This window comes from Accipiter gentilis, chromosome 15, assembly GCF_929443795.1.
Source record: "Accipiter gentilis chromosome 15, bAccGen1.1, whole genome shotgun sequence".
In the NCBI taxonomy this organism is placed as follows: Eukaryota; Metazoa; Chordata; class Aves; order Accipitriformes; family Accipitridae; genus Astur; species Astur gentilis.
This window is the reverse complement of record NC_064894.1, coordinates 29,783,182-29,799,930: the sequence shown is the minus strand read 5'-3', so window position 1 is coordinate 29,799,930 and position 16,749 is coordinate 29,783,182. Positions and strand designations below refer to the sequence as shown.

At 40.0% G+C, this 16,749-nt stretch overlaps 1 protein-coding gene across 5 annotated transcripts in view; it reads right to left on the bottom strand.

The window, feature by feature from the left end:
* Positions 1-16,749, bottom strand: part of TPD52L1 (TPD52 like 1) — a 61,483-nt gene that overhangs the window by 9,214 nt on the left and 35,520 nt on the right. For 3 of the 5 annotated variants that reach the window (XM_049818044.1, XM_049818049.1, XM_049818048.1), the window contains exons 4-5: positions 9,465-9,566; positions 2,772-2,786 (exon numbers count right to left, since the gene is read on the bottom strand). In XM_049818044.1, coding sequence (XP_049674001.1) covers positions 2,772-2,786; positions 9,465-9,566 — 117 coding nt within the window. The remainder of the gene's footprint in view (positions 1-2,771; positions 2,787-9,464; positions 9,567-16,749) is intronic. The other 2 variants (XM_049818045.1, XM_049818047.1) reach the window with 1 other exon arrangement.

The window sequence follows — 16,749 nt, the reverse complement described above, 5'->3', positions numbered from 1 at the left end:
AGCTTTACTTCAAGGGACACCAACATTTGGCTGCAATCAAGCGAAGTATGATTATAGCATTAAAAGAAAATGAAAGCTTTCATATAAACAGCACATGTGTTTGTTCTAAACTACACAAATTCAGGGCAGCGCTGTGTCCATACACAAAGTCAGAAATGGGGGCGGGGGGAAGAAAGAGATATTTGGCAAGCAGGTGGGACAGAGATCTTACATGAACTGTTTGCTGTTGTGTATATTTTTAAGGGTTCTGCTAAGCTCAGACAGACAAGAACTGACAGCAGACAATGTAAATGTTTCATGTTCAATTTTTCACATAATTTTTAAGACTTATGAAAGATTAGCCCAAACATTTCACAAGTGCAGCAAATCTTCAACAATCCTAGTTAAATTGACAAGCATGCTTGCCATTTTAGTCTTGTAACACATGACAAATAGGCAAAAATAAGAGTTTGGAAGTATGTGAGCATCAACTGCTCCTCTTCTAATAGCAAAACATTCCAAATATGAAGGTTTAAGTAAGAAGATTACATTGTGCCAAATTAAATTCACACAGCTGAGGGATGGCATCTGACAGACAATCTGAATACTAGTGTATATTTTATTGAGTTCATCTTTTAATTTCTCTAAAGAGGTAAAGATGCAAGTTATAGGAACATTCACAACATCTTCTTTTACTAGAAGCCTAAAACATTAAGCTTTTTTATAGATATACATGCCTCTGATGATGATCAGTGCACAGGCAGAGAACAGAGATCCTTCGTGACAAACATCGCTAAATATTACATTTTGGTGTCATGTCAGAGTGAGATAGAAAGGTCAATCTATGCCCCATTTTGAAGTTTTCTCAGTGAAGTAAGACTCCACGTTAGGATCACTTAATTGAACAGAAAATGTGTTCTGCAGCTGTCCTGTGCACTGGCAATGCTACGAGGCCAGAGGGACTGCAGGGGATTTGGGGCTGTTGAGCCCCTCTGGTGGGTGAACTGACATAAAGCCAGACAGCTTATAGAATCGTCCAGCAGGCATAAAACTGTATTGGGTTCGTGTGGCAAGATTTTGGTAGCTGGGTGGGGGTGGGGGTGGGGTGGGATGTGTTACAGGGGTGGTTTCTGTGAGAAGATGCCAGAAGCTTCCCCCATGTCCGACAGAGCCAACACCAGCCGGCTCCAAGTCGGACCTGCTGCTGGCCAAGGCCAAGTCCATCAGCGATGGTGGTAGTGCCTCTGGGAGAACAGATTTCAGAAGGAAAAAAGTTGCAGGGCACACAGAAATGGCAGCCGGAGAGAGGAGTGAGAACATGTGAGAGAAACAACCCCGCAGACCCCCAGGTCAGTGCAGAAGGAGGGGGAGGAGGTGCTCCAGGCACTGGAGCAGAAATTCCCCTGCAGCCCGTGAGGAAGACCACGGTGAGGCAGGCTGTCCCCCTGCAGCCCAGGGAGGTCCATGGTGGAGCAGATCTCCACCTGCAGTCCGGGGAGGACCCCACGCCGGAGCAGGGGGATGCCCCAAGGAGGCTGTGACCCCGTGGGAAGCCCATGCTGGAGCAGGCTCCTGGCAGGACCTGCGGATCTGTGGAGAGAGGAGCCCACGCTGGAGCAGGTTTTCTGGCAGGACTTGTGACCCCGCAGGGGACCCGCACTGGAGCAGGCTGTGCCTGAAGGGCTGCAGCCTGGAGAAGGGACCCACGCTGGAGCAGTTTGTGAAGGACTGTAGCCTGTGAGAAGGACCCACGTTGGAGAAGTTCATGGAGGACTGTCTGCCATGGGAGGGACCCCACGCTGGAGCAGGGGAAGAGTGTGATGAGTCCTGCCCTGAGGAAGATGAAGCAGCAGAGATAACGTGTGATGAATTGAGCATATGCCCTTTCCCCATCCCCCTCTGCCGCTGGGGGGTGAGGTAGAGAATCCGGGAGTGAAGTTGTGCCTGGGAAGAAGGGAGGGGGGGGGGGGAAGGTGTTCTGAGATTTGGGGTTATTTTTCGTTACCCTACTCTTGTTGATTGGTAATAAATTGAGTTAATTTTCCCCAAGTTGAGTCTGTTTTGCCTGTGACAGTAATTGGTGAGTGACCTCTCCTGTCCTTATCTCAACCCACAAACCCTTTGTTATATTTTCTCTCCCCTGTCCAGCTGAGGAGGGGAGTGATAGAGCGGCTTTGGTGGGCACCTGGCCTCCAGCCAGGGTCAACCCGCCACAATCATATACTGAAGTGCTTTACAGCATAAATAAATTCAAGCTCTAAATATAAAGATACCCTTTAATCATGTTAAGAACTTAGCCTACTATTGGAAATTTTCCCAAGACTCAAGACTTTTCAAGAGTCACTGTGTATGCTTCATGACTAATATACGTTTGCATTCTTGAAAAGGAGATAATTAAATACTTTATACCATCTTTATAAAACTCTGGTGGCTGAATAGAATTTTTCCTGAGTATTTGTTGTTTATGTTCCAACCTCCAACAGAAAAAGATAGTTGAGAGAATGAGATTACGTATAAATAGGTCTTCCCAAGAGCAACATATTTTGAATGTGTTCACCATTTGAATTTGAGACTAATTTACTCAAGAGCAAGGTAAACTCACTCTAGCCACTTAGTCCAGTCCTTTCCTCATTATACTCACCATGCTGTAAAAATGAGGCATTACAGTTTAAATAGCATATGTTTTTATCATATATAACGAAGCTGAAAGGAAAGAGGTTACTGCGTTACATTCCATAAAATAAATCCTGTCAAATACAGAGGCAGTATTCGAGGAGATTAACGTGTCTTACCCAATTGAATGCGATCTGTGGTGGATGCACAAGGAAAGAAAAGCAAGAGTTAAAAGTATTACAGAAATGTAACAAAAATATACATATATATCTGTAGCATGTCAAGCTGCCTGAGAAAAATAAATCATTTGCATTCAAATCTTGATGCTGGAATTCACACAAGAACGTGGATCAGCTGAGATTCCTTCAAAGCAAAAAATTTCATACACTCCTTCACTATGCAATCGCCTATTCTGTGTGCAACAAAGAAGTTTTGTCTGCTAAACTTTGTGTTCTCTTCATTAGATCAGATTTAAACAATGTTAACTGGTTTCCCTCCCAAAATCCTACCTTAATCTCATTAAATTCCAGGTGAACTGGAATTGTACATGTATATCAGCAGCAGTCTTTTTTTCGCTCTGGATTTCTTAATCATCTCTCAGTTGAGAAGGGTATGGAAGAAATAAAGGGCTTTTAATTCATAAAATAACATTTTCTAACTTACTTCTTCCTTGTTGAAAACAATACTTGAAACACTTTGACACTCTTTTCTAGCTCACAAGAAACTTAATTAAGGCAGCAGATCTGGGAGAGGCACACTGATATATAATATTCAAAGGATGTCATTAAGGTTCGAACGTCGACAAATGATGAGGCAGACAGCCTCTCCTTCATCTGTGTGTTATTGATGTAGTCTTTAATTACAGACCACTTCAAGGGAACACCTGCCTCATGCAGTGAGCCAGATAGATGGTGCACACTTAATTAACATCTCTTCAATACTTATTTTTCACGTCCTTTTTCAATGCGTGGTGTGATGCATTACTTATTGCACAATATTCATACCTTGCTCTGAAGAAAAGCATTGATTTCTTCAGGGTTATTTACGGGGCTCATCATCACGTATATTGATGCTTCTCAAACATTCATCATTTATCTTCACAACGCATTTCTGCTTAGACCAGCTTAAGTAATACAGTTGCCATAGGTAGCCTCCTTTTTTACTACCTGCTGACTCCCAGTAACAGCCACCCCCTTCTCCATACTAACACAGATTCTTGTACAGCCATACAATAAGGAAATCTGTGTTACTGCAGAGCTCCAAAAACCAGCACAAATGAAGGGGCGAGTGTCAGTAGAAATGAGAGAAAACTGCTTCACCCATCAGCAAAAGAAATGCTTATGAAATTAGGTTCTGAAGCAAGACAGTATTACTATTTCCTTTATAGGGGGTATCAGAGACACAGAGGTTTAAGAATGGTAGTTACGGATATGACGGCTACAATATTACAAGGAATTCAGCTCCCAATGAGTTCAGCAACAGTTTTAAGTGCCCAGAACATCTCTAGATCATGGAAATCCTGGAAATGCACAGCAAAAGGCTGTACAAACAATTCCACCATGACCACAACAGAAAACCCAAAAAGGCACAACAGTAAAGGCACAGCAAAAATCAACTCCCACAGCACTAAAGCAGATTAATGACACCTGAGCCATCTCCAGCAGGTATTGGCCTAACCTGCTTCTAAAAGCTTTCAATGAGGGAGATTTCACAGCCTTCAGAAATAACCTGTGCCCCTGTTCAGCTGCATTTGTGAGCCACTAGCCTAGCACTTGCTAGGTCCTTATCTGCAAAGCTGGCTGGTCAGCGCTTCCCATTTCTGCTTTTGATTTTTTCCCCATCTGTCAATAAAGCACCTTACACTTTCCTACACTCAATTTTATTTTATCATTTTAAATAATTTTGAATTCTAATCCTGGTGTCTGAAGTGCTTGCGTTCCCTCCCACTGCAGTCATCTGGGGATTTTAAGTGCACACATGATGCCATCATCTAAACCAGTCATGAAAATGCTGAAGAGTAACAGACTCGGGACAGATGCCTGCAAAATCCCACATTATGGTGAGCTACTGAGACCTACTCTTTGAATATAATTTTCCTATGCCCTCTTTCTGCTAAAGCACTAACACCTACACTGTATTTCCCAAGTTCCGTGAAAACAGTATGGGCAGCCTTATCAAAGTCACGCTCTACCACATCTCCTGCCTCCCCTCCATCCTCTATGACAGGTGCTGTCACAGTTCAAGATAACTGTTCTTGACAAACCCTTTTATGTTTTTGCCATCATGCTATCTTCTAGACGCGTAGAAAGTAACAGGTTAATGCCTTCCCCCAGAATCTGCTTTGTATTTCACAGAACTTCCCTCAGCCCTTTCCAGAGGGATGAACTTTGCCTTCCTCCACCCCTCTGGGACCTCCCATGCCTTCTGTGCCGATTCCTGTCATCTCTGAGGGGCACATTCAACAGCCACAGTCATGCCCCCAAGCTCTCCCTCTCTGCAGTCTTTGGTCTTTCCCTATGTGTCTTCCAACTCCTGGCAGGAATGAGGCATTATATTAACTTCATTCATCTTGAGAGCTGGCTCATCCCAGGCACTCAATTTGAAAGGGGTCTGTGTGATCATGTCATTAAAGAAAATGTATGCAACAGCTGAATGAAGGATGTATAAGCAGTGTAACTGCTGATATTCTGATTTGCATGCATGTCAGCTTAATCTTTAAATGCATTTACTTGTGTAGTAGTAATGTATACGGTAGTGTGCCTGTTGTAGTGTAGTGTCCATAGTTTCCTTTATTTATTTATTATTATTTTTTTAAAGCAAACAAAAAAATCAGAAACTCTCCTACTTGGTATCACAACTTATTACTAAAAAGGTCATCCACGGGGCTGAAACTGTTAGATCCACACAGACAGCTGCAGAGCAGTCCAACAGTATTGCATAAAAAGATCCAAACTTTATCACTATGCCAAGGAGCAAGGGATAAAGACCCTCAACTTCGTATCACATCTGTGCTCTACATGGCAAGAGCCATGTTGAAATGTAAGAGTGTAACCTCTATTTTTGAGCCCCTGCTATTGCCCTATGAGTGACTTAGGACTCTCCTCTTCCCCTTTGCCTTCCTTCTCCATGTCAGAAAATGTTAAAGGAGACAATATGAGCTGCGTGTGGAGGGGAAACAAAAAATCCTGATGGCATATCATTAATCACAAGAGCTATTCACAAAGAATCTATTATCTTAACTATATTACTAGTGCCTGATTTGTATCCCAAAGCAAAGGTGTGTGTATACTGGTTTTATGCGCATTTCTTGCATTCCTAGTAACATGATAATATTAAATAGAATGCATTACAACTGTAAAGAGACCTTACAAGCACTAATAATTAATACAGCATTTAGAAGATGTAAAATGCTAATGATTATTCATGCACAAAGTAAGTTAGACAGTTGCAACACTGGGAAGCTGGGGTGGGGATGAAAGAGAAGCACAGCAGCTGCATCAAAAGCACTTCATCTCAAAAGCGTGGCTTCACTGTTCTTTGGGACACATGGAATTTTGTCATTTTTCTTTCTTTCTTCTAGATTTCATCTTCTTGAACTCTAATAACACAGCTAAATAGCACATTCGGGGGAGTCAATCTGGCCCATTTCTGAAATATGATATTTTAGGAAATATTTTTAAGACATAATCCAGGGTGAAATATCTTTCAGGTTATTAATTAAGACTCTGCATCTTCAGAACAGAAACGTGTTTGTTTCATGTGGTGCTCTGTACAGTTGACATAGCAGGCAACCTGGAAAACAGAATTTTGTTTCACAAAGGCAGCAGGCTTCAATATTTAGAGTCAGGCTGACTACAAACCCTTTCAAAATCACTATCACCACACACAGGGGGTGAAGGCCAAACATACCAGACTGCTGAACATACAGGGAATTATGACGATCATCTGGATTTTAGAAATCAGTTTCAAGTGTCTGTTCTGAATAAAAGCAGAACAGGGATTTGCATCTGGATGCCATTGGTGACTATCAGACTTAATGCCTAACCAAAAGAATTAAGCTAGAGTCTGATGTGTGTTTAAATCAGCATTATGGGAGGGGGGGTGGGGGGTGGTGATAATCTGTATACTAGATCACTGAAATAAAATTATTTGGATTAGCAAAAAGCCAAGCAAACAATAAAACAAAGACTGCATGCCTCCTTACAGCTTACTCCCCCAAACACAGCTGGGATTGGAGTGGGAGAGGGGAAGATTTTTAAAACCAGGTTATTTAAGTGATAAGGTTTACAGTGTGACCCCACACAGAACCGCGCTTGCCCAAGCTGAGCCAAGATCTTAGGCCAGGTTTGCTGTCAAGGGAAGCATACTGACCATACAGACTGAGGATGTTTAGCAGATGCAGAAGGCCCAAGTCATGCCATGCTTTATGTATGCTACTTGCTTCTTCATCATCAAGTATCAAGAAAACTCTCCTGAGAACTTAAGTGAAAACGGTAGGTGTCCAGAAAAAATGGCAGTGCTGGTAGTTCACACCTTCCTGAAAAATTCCCAACCAGGTTCAAGGTAATAATTTCAATCAAAGAAAGCTACTAGAAACAAGCTTCTTGATTAATCAAAATGCTTATGGACTTAGCCTCTGCTTTGAGCCCTTGGCTAAAGGGCTAATGGGATAAATACCACCCATCTGCCTTCCAAGCCCTAGTCAGAAGCATGATCGCCATGGGGGTGGAGGTTGATACTGATAGGTAAGACAAAGGAATTTGTAACAGTGATTAATTAAGGGAAATATTAAAGAAAAACATGCTCTATTACAATGAAGACATTTCTGCCTTTTGCAGTTAATATCACACCCTATGCACAAGCAACAGGAGCTGAGAAGTACTGAACTGTCAAGTCATCCTTCCCTTTATGATCAAGAGACAGCGTTCGAGGTTATCAGCACACCAACTCTTTAGTCACTGCTGGAGGATCTAAAGCATGGAAGCAGCAACATGAGCTGTTCACTGAGCAGTGGGCTTGTCTTTTTTTACAGGAGGAAGTGTTAGGAAAGAACAGAAAACAAAATGGAGGATATGTTGGTGCCACATGCAGCACACACATCTCATGCATTTCTCAAAAATACAGAATAGGACTATAAATGCAGGGAAGGCAGGAAGAATAAACAAAGGTAGGAAAAAGGCTTGTGAAAGCAACTCATGCAACTGGAGCCTCAGCCCAGAAAAGAGGAAACTGAAGTGAAATACGATAAAACCACAGGAAATCATGAGTGACATGAAGGACAGCAGAAGGACTACACTCACTGTTTATCGTAATAGAAGAGCCAGAAGGCATCAAAGGAAAGACCAGGGAAACTCAGAATAGGGAATGAATGAACGAACAAATAAACCACACACTTCTTTACCATATAACTATCTGTTCATCTGAGGAGACATGAGGTGTTATGAATGCCAAAAGTTCATACAGGTTAAAATAAATTTTAAAAAAAAAGATAAATTCATGAAGAAAACCCCTCAAAGACTTTTAAATGAAAGCTCAAACCTCTGTTTTAGAAAGTTTTCAGCTCTCAGACTGCTAAATGCTAAAAGAATGTACTAGGAAAATGCAACTGCATGCCTCCTTATTCTTATATCCTTTTATAGGCGTATACTACCTATGGATGTTTAACTGTATCAAGTCAAACAATTCTTAGTCTATGTTCGTACCCTGGCTGCAAGTCACTCACTAGAGTTCCATTTTAAACTGCTATGTGGAAAAAGACACTGTAAAGCAGATCATACAGTGATGAATATTTTCCTTTTTTAGTTTCACCTAGAAAAACAGTAGCACTTCCGTAGAGGGTTTATTAAGCTGTATGTAAAGGGTAGGTATAAAGGAATGACTCAAGATTTCTTAAGATACAGATAAAAAAAAAAAAAAGTGGAAAAAATAAGTTTTAGCTGCCAAGAACTATGCTTCAGCCATTTGCAGCAAAAAAACCCCAACCATATATATTTGAAATACTGTAAAATAGATTCACACAGATCTTAGGATATGGTTACCTCGTACATTACAAAATGACCAAAAAAGTGAGTACATACCAATATCTCTAATAAATGAGACCCTAATTCTGCAGCTTAAACAATATATTGTAGAGTTACCCATGTCCATTTATTTCATCACAGAAAATGAACTCCCTGAAATACCTGAGAAGAAGTTCTGTAATCCTGCTACCAACCTGAAAACTGAAGTGCTGGTTTACAGGGTACGATTTCTTCATTTATGCTCTCATTCTGAGGAACTTTAAGATCAACACTTTCAAAGATACATCAACAATATAAAGCCTGACATTTAAGTTGCATTTAAGTGACCGTTTTTCTCCTGACTTCAACTCCTGTTAATTTCATCATATCTTTTTTTATACATACAACTGCAGAACAAAACTTTGCCTTTCTACATCTTGAAAAAGCTGATAAAAAATAACTTGAAATATTTTTTTGATTTATCTTTCTACAAGCAGCTCCCAGGCAGGCTTGTTTTCTTCAGATAATGTTGGTCTCCAGAATCCAAGTATGAATAAAAATTGGGTTAATAAAGATCTAACAGCTATTTTTTATTCTATTTTACTTGTACTTTTCCTTGAGCTTGCAAAATTATTCCAAAGGGATTTCAGATTGCACTTTTTTTTTTTTTTTTTAAACCAGGACTCAAATAGGAATTATATCTTCATTCATTCTTATCCCTTCTTTTTGGTTGACACTATGAATGTCATAAAATACTCTGACTACAAACTACTTGAACCTTTAAAACACTAATGTAGAAGGAAAGGAAGAGCTGACAGATGACTTGTACTTTTTGTCCTCAAAATAAGACCAGAGAGCAGGAGATCCCTGTACCTCATATCTCCAAACTTCTTGCTGATAGCAGTTCCTACATTGCTGATAGCTGCTGTTGCTTTTTGTCCTGCATGGCTTAGGGTCTCATGTGTTTTCTTGTAACTGGAAACAAAAAATAGAACAGAAATAGTGGTAAGTATTAAAAAAAGAGAGGCCAGAATCCCCTGCAATTAATCCCCTTTTCCCTTATTTCCACATCTTAAGGTCCCATCCACTGAAAGGGTAAGAAACATAGTAACTATAGCACAAAACAAAGTACAAAGATGCCCACTTCTGCACAGCTTCCTAAATGCAGTTTAATCCTAATGTGAGCAAAACACTCTCCAGAGCAATCCTTCACTGTGTCTCTCCCCCTTGCAGATAACATCCCCTGAGCAGGTCAGTGCAAGCTGTTTAAAAGTAGAGTGCAGTGATTTGTTGAATACCTGTTTGATACAATTTCTGTTTACGGAAGATAATGTTTACATTAAATAAGCATTCTTGCAGCAGACACTGACTTGGTAGCAAAACCTGCTGTTTTAAAGCACAGAAGAGAATCAGGACATACACAACTCTGCTGTTGCATACATACCCATATTCGGTACATTTAACTGATACACTTCAAAATGATGTGTTGATATTTCAAATTAGACAAAAATTGATCAAACTTGTTTCCATCTGTTATAATTTTACTTTTTTTAAAATTTCTTTAAAGGAAGAAGGTTTTGGGAGAGACAAAGATGAAACAATCTAGACAGTGAATTTATATTCTTAGTGGGACTGAATCATTTTAGGCATCATTCATCTCACATATAGCATACACATTCAAACACAGAATCATCTCAATTTACTAATCCAGAATATATGCTCTGACCCACACAGACCTTTCAGTACAGTTAAGTTGCATTCTCAGAGTAATCAATAAGCTTTTCTGCACAGATGCTTTTTTGCTGAGTAAACTAACTCTCAGCATGTCAGAGGTTTCCTTCCAAGCAAATTATCTGATACTCCCAGTGACACAGACAAGCTCAGAATTAGAAGTACAGACCTAGTAACAAAAGGAGAGCACATTAAAATCACTCTTGTATCCTGTGGTGTCCGTTGGCAGGCAAGAACTGAAGAAATGATCATGAAAAATACAAAAATATGATTCCACTGGTTCTAATTCTCCTTTAAACAAAATCTGTAATATTCGTAATGTCTACCAAAATACACTGGAGATTAATAAAAAAAAAAATCCCACTGCCTAATTCCTGAAACAGAGTATTTTCTTCTTACTTTTAGGTATAAGAAAGCAATATAACTTTGTGGAGGCAGGAGGGGAAATCAGAGAAGATTAACATTTGCAATACGGCACATCACATTTTACGTCAGGTCCTTCTAGGCCTAGCAGTACCTATTGCTGAAAGTCCTCTGTTGAGGACTGTGCTTTACAAACCACAGGTTAGAAGGCAGATGCTCTATTCTTTCAGACAATATTCTATCAACAATTAATTTTCTCCAACACAAGTATTTTGATTTATGTTCCTAAGCCACAAAATACTTCCCAGACTACTGGCCTACCCAGTTCTAAAACTGCCAAGTGAAACGGCTCCTTCTATGAAGGTGCTTGTTTCTGTTTTCACTGATTAGCAAGGCAGTCTACTGCAAGCAACTTAAGACTAGGGTACCAAATCTCTAGAAACGCAGAGTTAGACGAGCTGAATCAATTACATGCACAATGTTGAATGACACCAAGGGCTAAAGCATTGGGACAGTGACAGAAGCAGCACAAATTTTAATTAGAAAGGAAGGAGCATGGATTATGCCTGTTTTATTTATTCTGGTGGAATACAGAGAAGACTGAAAAGATTGTTTTCACTGGGTCTCCTTTCTCCTCAGCCAGTCTGTCCCTGGATGCAGCAAGACTGCAATGTTCTTACTTCACTGAGGCCTCATTCTCTAGCTTAACTAGTTTAATAACTCCGTCATTCTCTTGCTGTCAGTGGACATATCTCATATAAACTAGAGTGAGATGAGACCCTAAAATAGACATTAATGATGCTTCAGTCAAACTATCAGCATGTAGCTTTTTGATAAGCATTGCCTATGAAAAAAAAATAAAATCAAATATTCTAATGCCTGTGGCATACAAGCCTTTAGACATTTTCCTAACAGAGAAGCATCCTAAATCATTCAGCACAGGTGGAATTTTGCTGATGACTAAATGAAGGCCAAGACTTGACTTCCATGTCTAAAATGTCCTTGGTAGCAGAACCTGTTTATGTATAGGTTGACTGTACATAGTAAAATACTTTGCAGATATCCTTCTGAACTGATTTTTTGAAAAAGGCACCTTGGAGTTAATTTTATTCACAGGCATATTTAGCTTTCTGACAAAAGATCTCCATGTCTTACCTTTCTGCTGCAGGTTCTTCACACCATGTAAAACTGTTAAGAAAACAGTCCCAAATGCCCCATGCAGCAGACAGACTCAACTTTAATTGAGAAACATTAGAGTCCCCTATGTATTTCTGAACATTACATTGGTCAGAACACTCGTTCTGGGAATTGGCTGAAATGACACTGATTTTGGCATTCCAACTAATATTGTGTTTTCTCTGTAAATCCCATAAACCCAACATCCCCCCCAGTATTTCCACTAGCAAGGAAGACAGAGACTGCATTTACGTTCCTAATGCTTTTGTCATTATGTAACAGCGTAAATCCAGCTAAGACTGTTACACAACTGGTCTTTTTTCAGCACCAACTTCAGCAAAAATGACCTTTGACATGAACCCTTCCTCCTTTCAGCAATGCTGAAGAAGAGCTTTAAGGAACAACAAAATAACAAAGGTAGAAATGCAGTGCAAAGTGCAATGCCTGGCAGCAGAGACAAGAAACAGTAATTTGCATCTTAGTAGAGCTCACTGATAGTTAGCTTAAAAATCAAGGCCCTCCATCCCTGCCTCTCCACCATTATGCATATCACTATGCCTTCTTCATAAATAAAGTATCTTTCCACAGAGCACATTGCCTTCCTGTAGTTAGTTATGCTCTGTATTGATATACAGCACAGTATTTTGGCTCAGATATTTTTATCGTCATAGTTATGTCATATTTACAGCATTCATTTGATACCTTGCCAAACACTCTGGTAACAAAGATCTCTTCAACATATTCTCTCTGACCTCGGGGAATCTTCTCAGTTGTGCATAACATTAATAATCTGAGCCAGCAGTTTTCATATCCGTGTGTAACACACGCCAGTTTGCAGTTTTATTTTAATGCACTGAACAGCTTACATAATTTTCAGAAAACGTTAAGAGTAGAAATAAAGTTGAATATGCCAGTTAAGACCTACTTACATTTCCTTGGAAAAAGTGCCATACATATGGCGTAAGTCCTTCTAACACCACCAACTGCTCCAACATGCTAAGTCATCTACAATACCTGCACACTCATCCTTTGAGCAGCCATTGCTGGCAATCTTTAGGCACGTACTGACCACCCAGCTCATCGGGACAGGTGACAGCCTCTCAACAGGCTGTCAGCCATCAGCTGAAATAAGGACGGTGACCCTCAACCTTAAGGTAGAAAAGCTCCAGCAGAAACAAACTCAGAGAATATAGGGCACAGATTCAAGAAATACCACCTATAGCTCTGTGCCTTTCTTACACTAATACAAAGTCACCATAACCTCCCTGACCTTAACAGCATTATGCCAGATGCCCAGTAACATCAGTAAAAGCAGAAACAAGCTACTTGGTTTATGCAGTTAAGAGTAGGAAGGCCTTCTTTGTTTTTTCTGGCATCTAAACATACTCCATAGCACAGAAGAATTGCTGGTAGTGGCCAACAAGGATCACATCTCATACTTTCCACTTAGCAGTAAATATTTATAATGTATTTCATAGACAAGAAGGGTTAAACAAACATGGTATGTGAATTGCTGTCACAATTGTAAACTTGTAAATGAAACTCACCTGTGTAATTTTCAATATTAGCTTTTTACATGACATTGGCCTAAGAATTTCATCCATCAACTTCCAATTCTAATTTGGTTTTTAAAATAGGGTATTTTTCTAACAAGAGCAATTGTTTATAGAACTGATTATAGAGGCTATAATAAAATATGCTGATATTGCAGTTATATTCTGATAATATGCCCAACACATTTAAAAGAAGCTTTAAAGATAACTCACATCTCCAGTACTGTAACATACTAATTGGGCAAAGTAGATTTGCAACATATTTTGACTGCGTTTTCACCTGACAGTTTCATATACTGCATTTAGATTGTACTATTATGTGACAAGCAGGTCTCACTAGCTGATTTTTATAGCCCGTGAAAGCAAATGAAAGAAGATACTGTTTCATAAAACACAATGTGCAAAGGAAATTGTGCTTCAGCTAGAATATAGCCAGGCAGCAGACATACAGAGAGGACAGAGGACTAGACATTTAAATGACCAACAACGTCTGCAGGATAAGTCAGGATAATCATACCACATGCTATTTGATCTCATCTCAACTCAGTACAGAATTGCCCATCACATGGCAGAGTTAAATCTAACCCTGCAAGCTGCACATGCAACCTACTACAGTAAATTATAAAGAATTTAAATTCAGCTTCTGTCAAATTAGTACATCCGCTAATTAGTACATCTTCATTCAGCATTGTGCCTGTCCATCAGTGCTTGCTGGCAAAATTAATCCATTTGAGAAACCCTCTTCTGTGATAAAACTTACATAAGATGCAACAAAATGCAAACAATTAACAACAAAACCATACAGTAGAGCAGAGCCTGGTAGCACAAGCCGTGCCCTATGGAGCTTGCTTCTTTTTAGTTTTGAAACCATTAGTCAGTGTAAGGATGACATTTCTGGAATCAATGTAAAGCATCTGGGTCACTGAGAAACTCTCAGCTAGAAAACTATTTTTCTGTTGATTTTCTGGGGAAAATGGGGCTCAGCATTAACTAAATTATGCTAGTGCTCAAAGGAAATAAAAGCATATATGAATGGCAGATAACATGTACATAAAACATTCTCTAAGAGCATTCATATTGCCATTTTGCCCACAAATGAACTCTAAGGTGTTGTGGGGTTGGCTTTTTTTTTTAGTGCTCACCTGAAATTGATTCCAACTCAAAACCAAATGACAACAGATGTACTTTTTTAGACATTCTCCCCTTTGCGAGGTATGTTAAGAATTAACTGAAACTGTGCTTGCACATAGATGGGTACATACGCCTACATCAGTCAAAGGAAGCATACCGCAGGTAGTTCCTCACCCAGAGAGAAGGACAGACCGGAGGGAACCAAACCTCTGCAGGTCGCAGGGGACCTGCCTGAAGCCAGAAATCTGTGCGCAGCACACGGACGATGACTGTTCCATAGGCTGGACAGAGTCATGGGTTAGGAAAGGTACCAGACAAAGGTGAAAAAAATCCCGTGCTGCCCTGCATTGTAATCTTCAAAAACTTTGGAAAAATCAGGGATACAATTGTGTGAAAGGCACTATTTGTGCAATGCAGCACAGAACAGGGGAAAACCAAGCAGTTGTGGTACAGTTAATCTCCAGGTAGAAAAGCCACAATATGTTGGCTTAAGCACATTAAGCTTAAGACATTCCAGACCAAAACTTCACAGTTCATCACACCTTAAACTATGCCAGTAACGCTGTCTTTGGGCTCTGTACTGTACACTAGATAAACAAAATTATGGAGATTAAGCATATCCCAGCCTCCCTTTTCCTTTCTTCCCCTTCCCTTCTCCTCTTCCTCCTTTTCCTTCCTCTTCATTCCTCTCCCTTTCCTCTTCCCTTCCCTTTTCCTTCTTTCTCTTTCCTTTTGCTTCATTTCTGTTTTTCCTTTTCCTTCTATTTTTACCTTTCATTTGCTTTTCCATTCCTTCCCTATCCCCTGCCCCCTTTCCACTGACACTTTCCCAGAAATTTTTAATCCTGGTCATTTCAGAGATTCCAGTTTATGCTCAGGCCTCCCCTCCCCTCCTTACAGTTAGATATACATACATACAGGTAACTATAATATATGTGGATGCATTTTCTGGTGCCCAATGACAATCATGGTGGTTTTTTTCCTGAGAAACTAACACTATATTCATTGATCTGGAACAGATCACCTGACCTTGCTGGGGAATTTCCATTATCTGAAGGTTCTGGTGTAAACAAGTGGACATACATCTTTTAGAAAAGGGACAATGAGAATAAATGAAGTTAACTGCTCAAAGTCCTTTCTCCAACCTCACTACTCCACCTTTCCAGTGGCCAGAGATCCATGTGGAAAAGCAGCAAAAAAATTATCTTTGAAGAAGGCACAAACGTTGCCTGATCTGACCCAAAGGACACAAAGCCAGTGGAAGTGACAGGCTCCCTTTACTTCCATGCAGCATGGGCTCACACATAGGTAATGTGCTTGCTAAAGCCAACATGCAATTTCTTCACCTACAAAACTGCTACATTTACTTGCAAATTCAGAGAAGAAAATGTCAAAAGGTGATTACACATTGCAATGAACAAAACCACCCATATTTCTTTTACTACCACTCATAACAAGTATGTGTGTGGGAACATGGTATACTGAATTCCTAAAAGTCACAGTAGGACTGTGGTTGTCCACAAATTATACCTGACTTCCTGAGAAAATTCTGAACCTCTGGAACACATTACTATATATTTAAAATTATACTAATGGAGACTGCAGGTACCATAGATTGTAAGTCTAAAACACATACAGCACAACTATTACTTTCTATTCTCTCATCACCTGGCAGAAACTTGAACTACAAAATATTATGCTCCCACTACTTGTGGAAACCCATACAATTGTCCTCAGGCTCCCTATCAGCAGAACTAAGCTTGCTCACATAGTTTTCAACCAGTAGCCAACAAAGAGATCTTTATTCTCTCTCTGGAGGGGAAGGCCAAGCCCATGTTGAATGCTCTCGTCCCAAATCTCATGTATTATCAAAACCTTCCTAAAAAGGTTTCAAAAGACGGCCTCCACCTGAGAAAGCCCCAGGCACTGTCTAGAAGATACACTGTTCAGAGCTAGCACTTACAGTTCTCTTGATTCTGGCCTCTAATTCATGAGATTTTCCCTTTCTACACCAAGTGACAATTTTCATCTGTGAGGGCAAAAGATGGAAAGTCATTTTGAAAACATAGCTTTTCAAGATGCCTGTCCTAGATGGCAGTCTTGCATAGCTCCACTTTCCATCACATCAAAGGCTTCCCTATCCCCTGGCTGGAGTCACTAAGTATATTTGGGCTTTGAGACTTTTCACTTCATTTCACTACTAC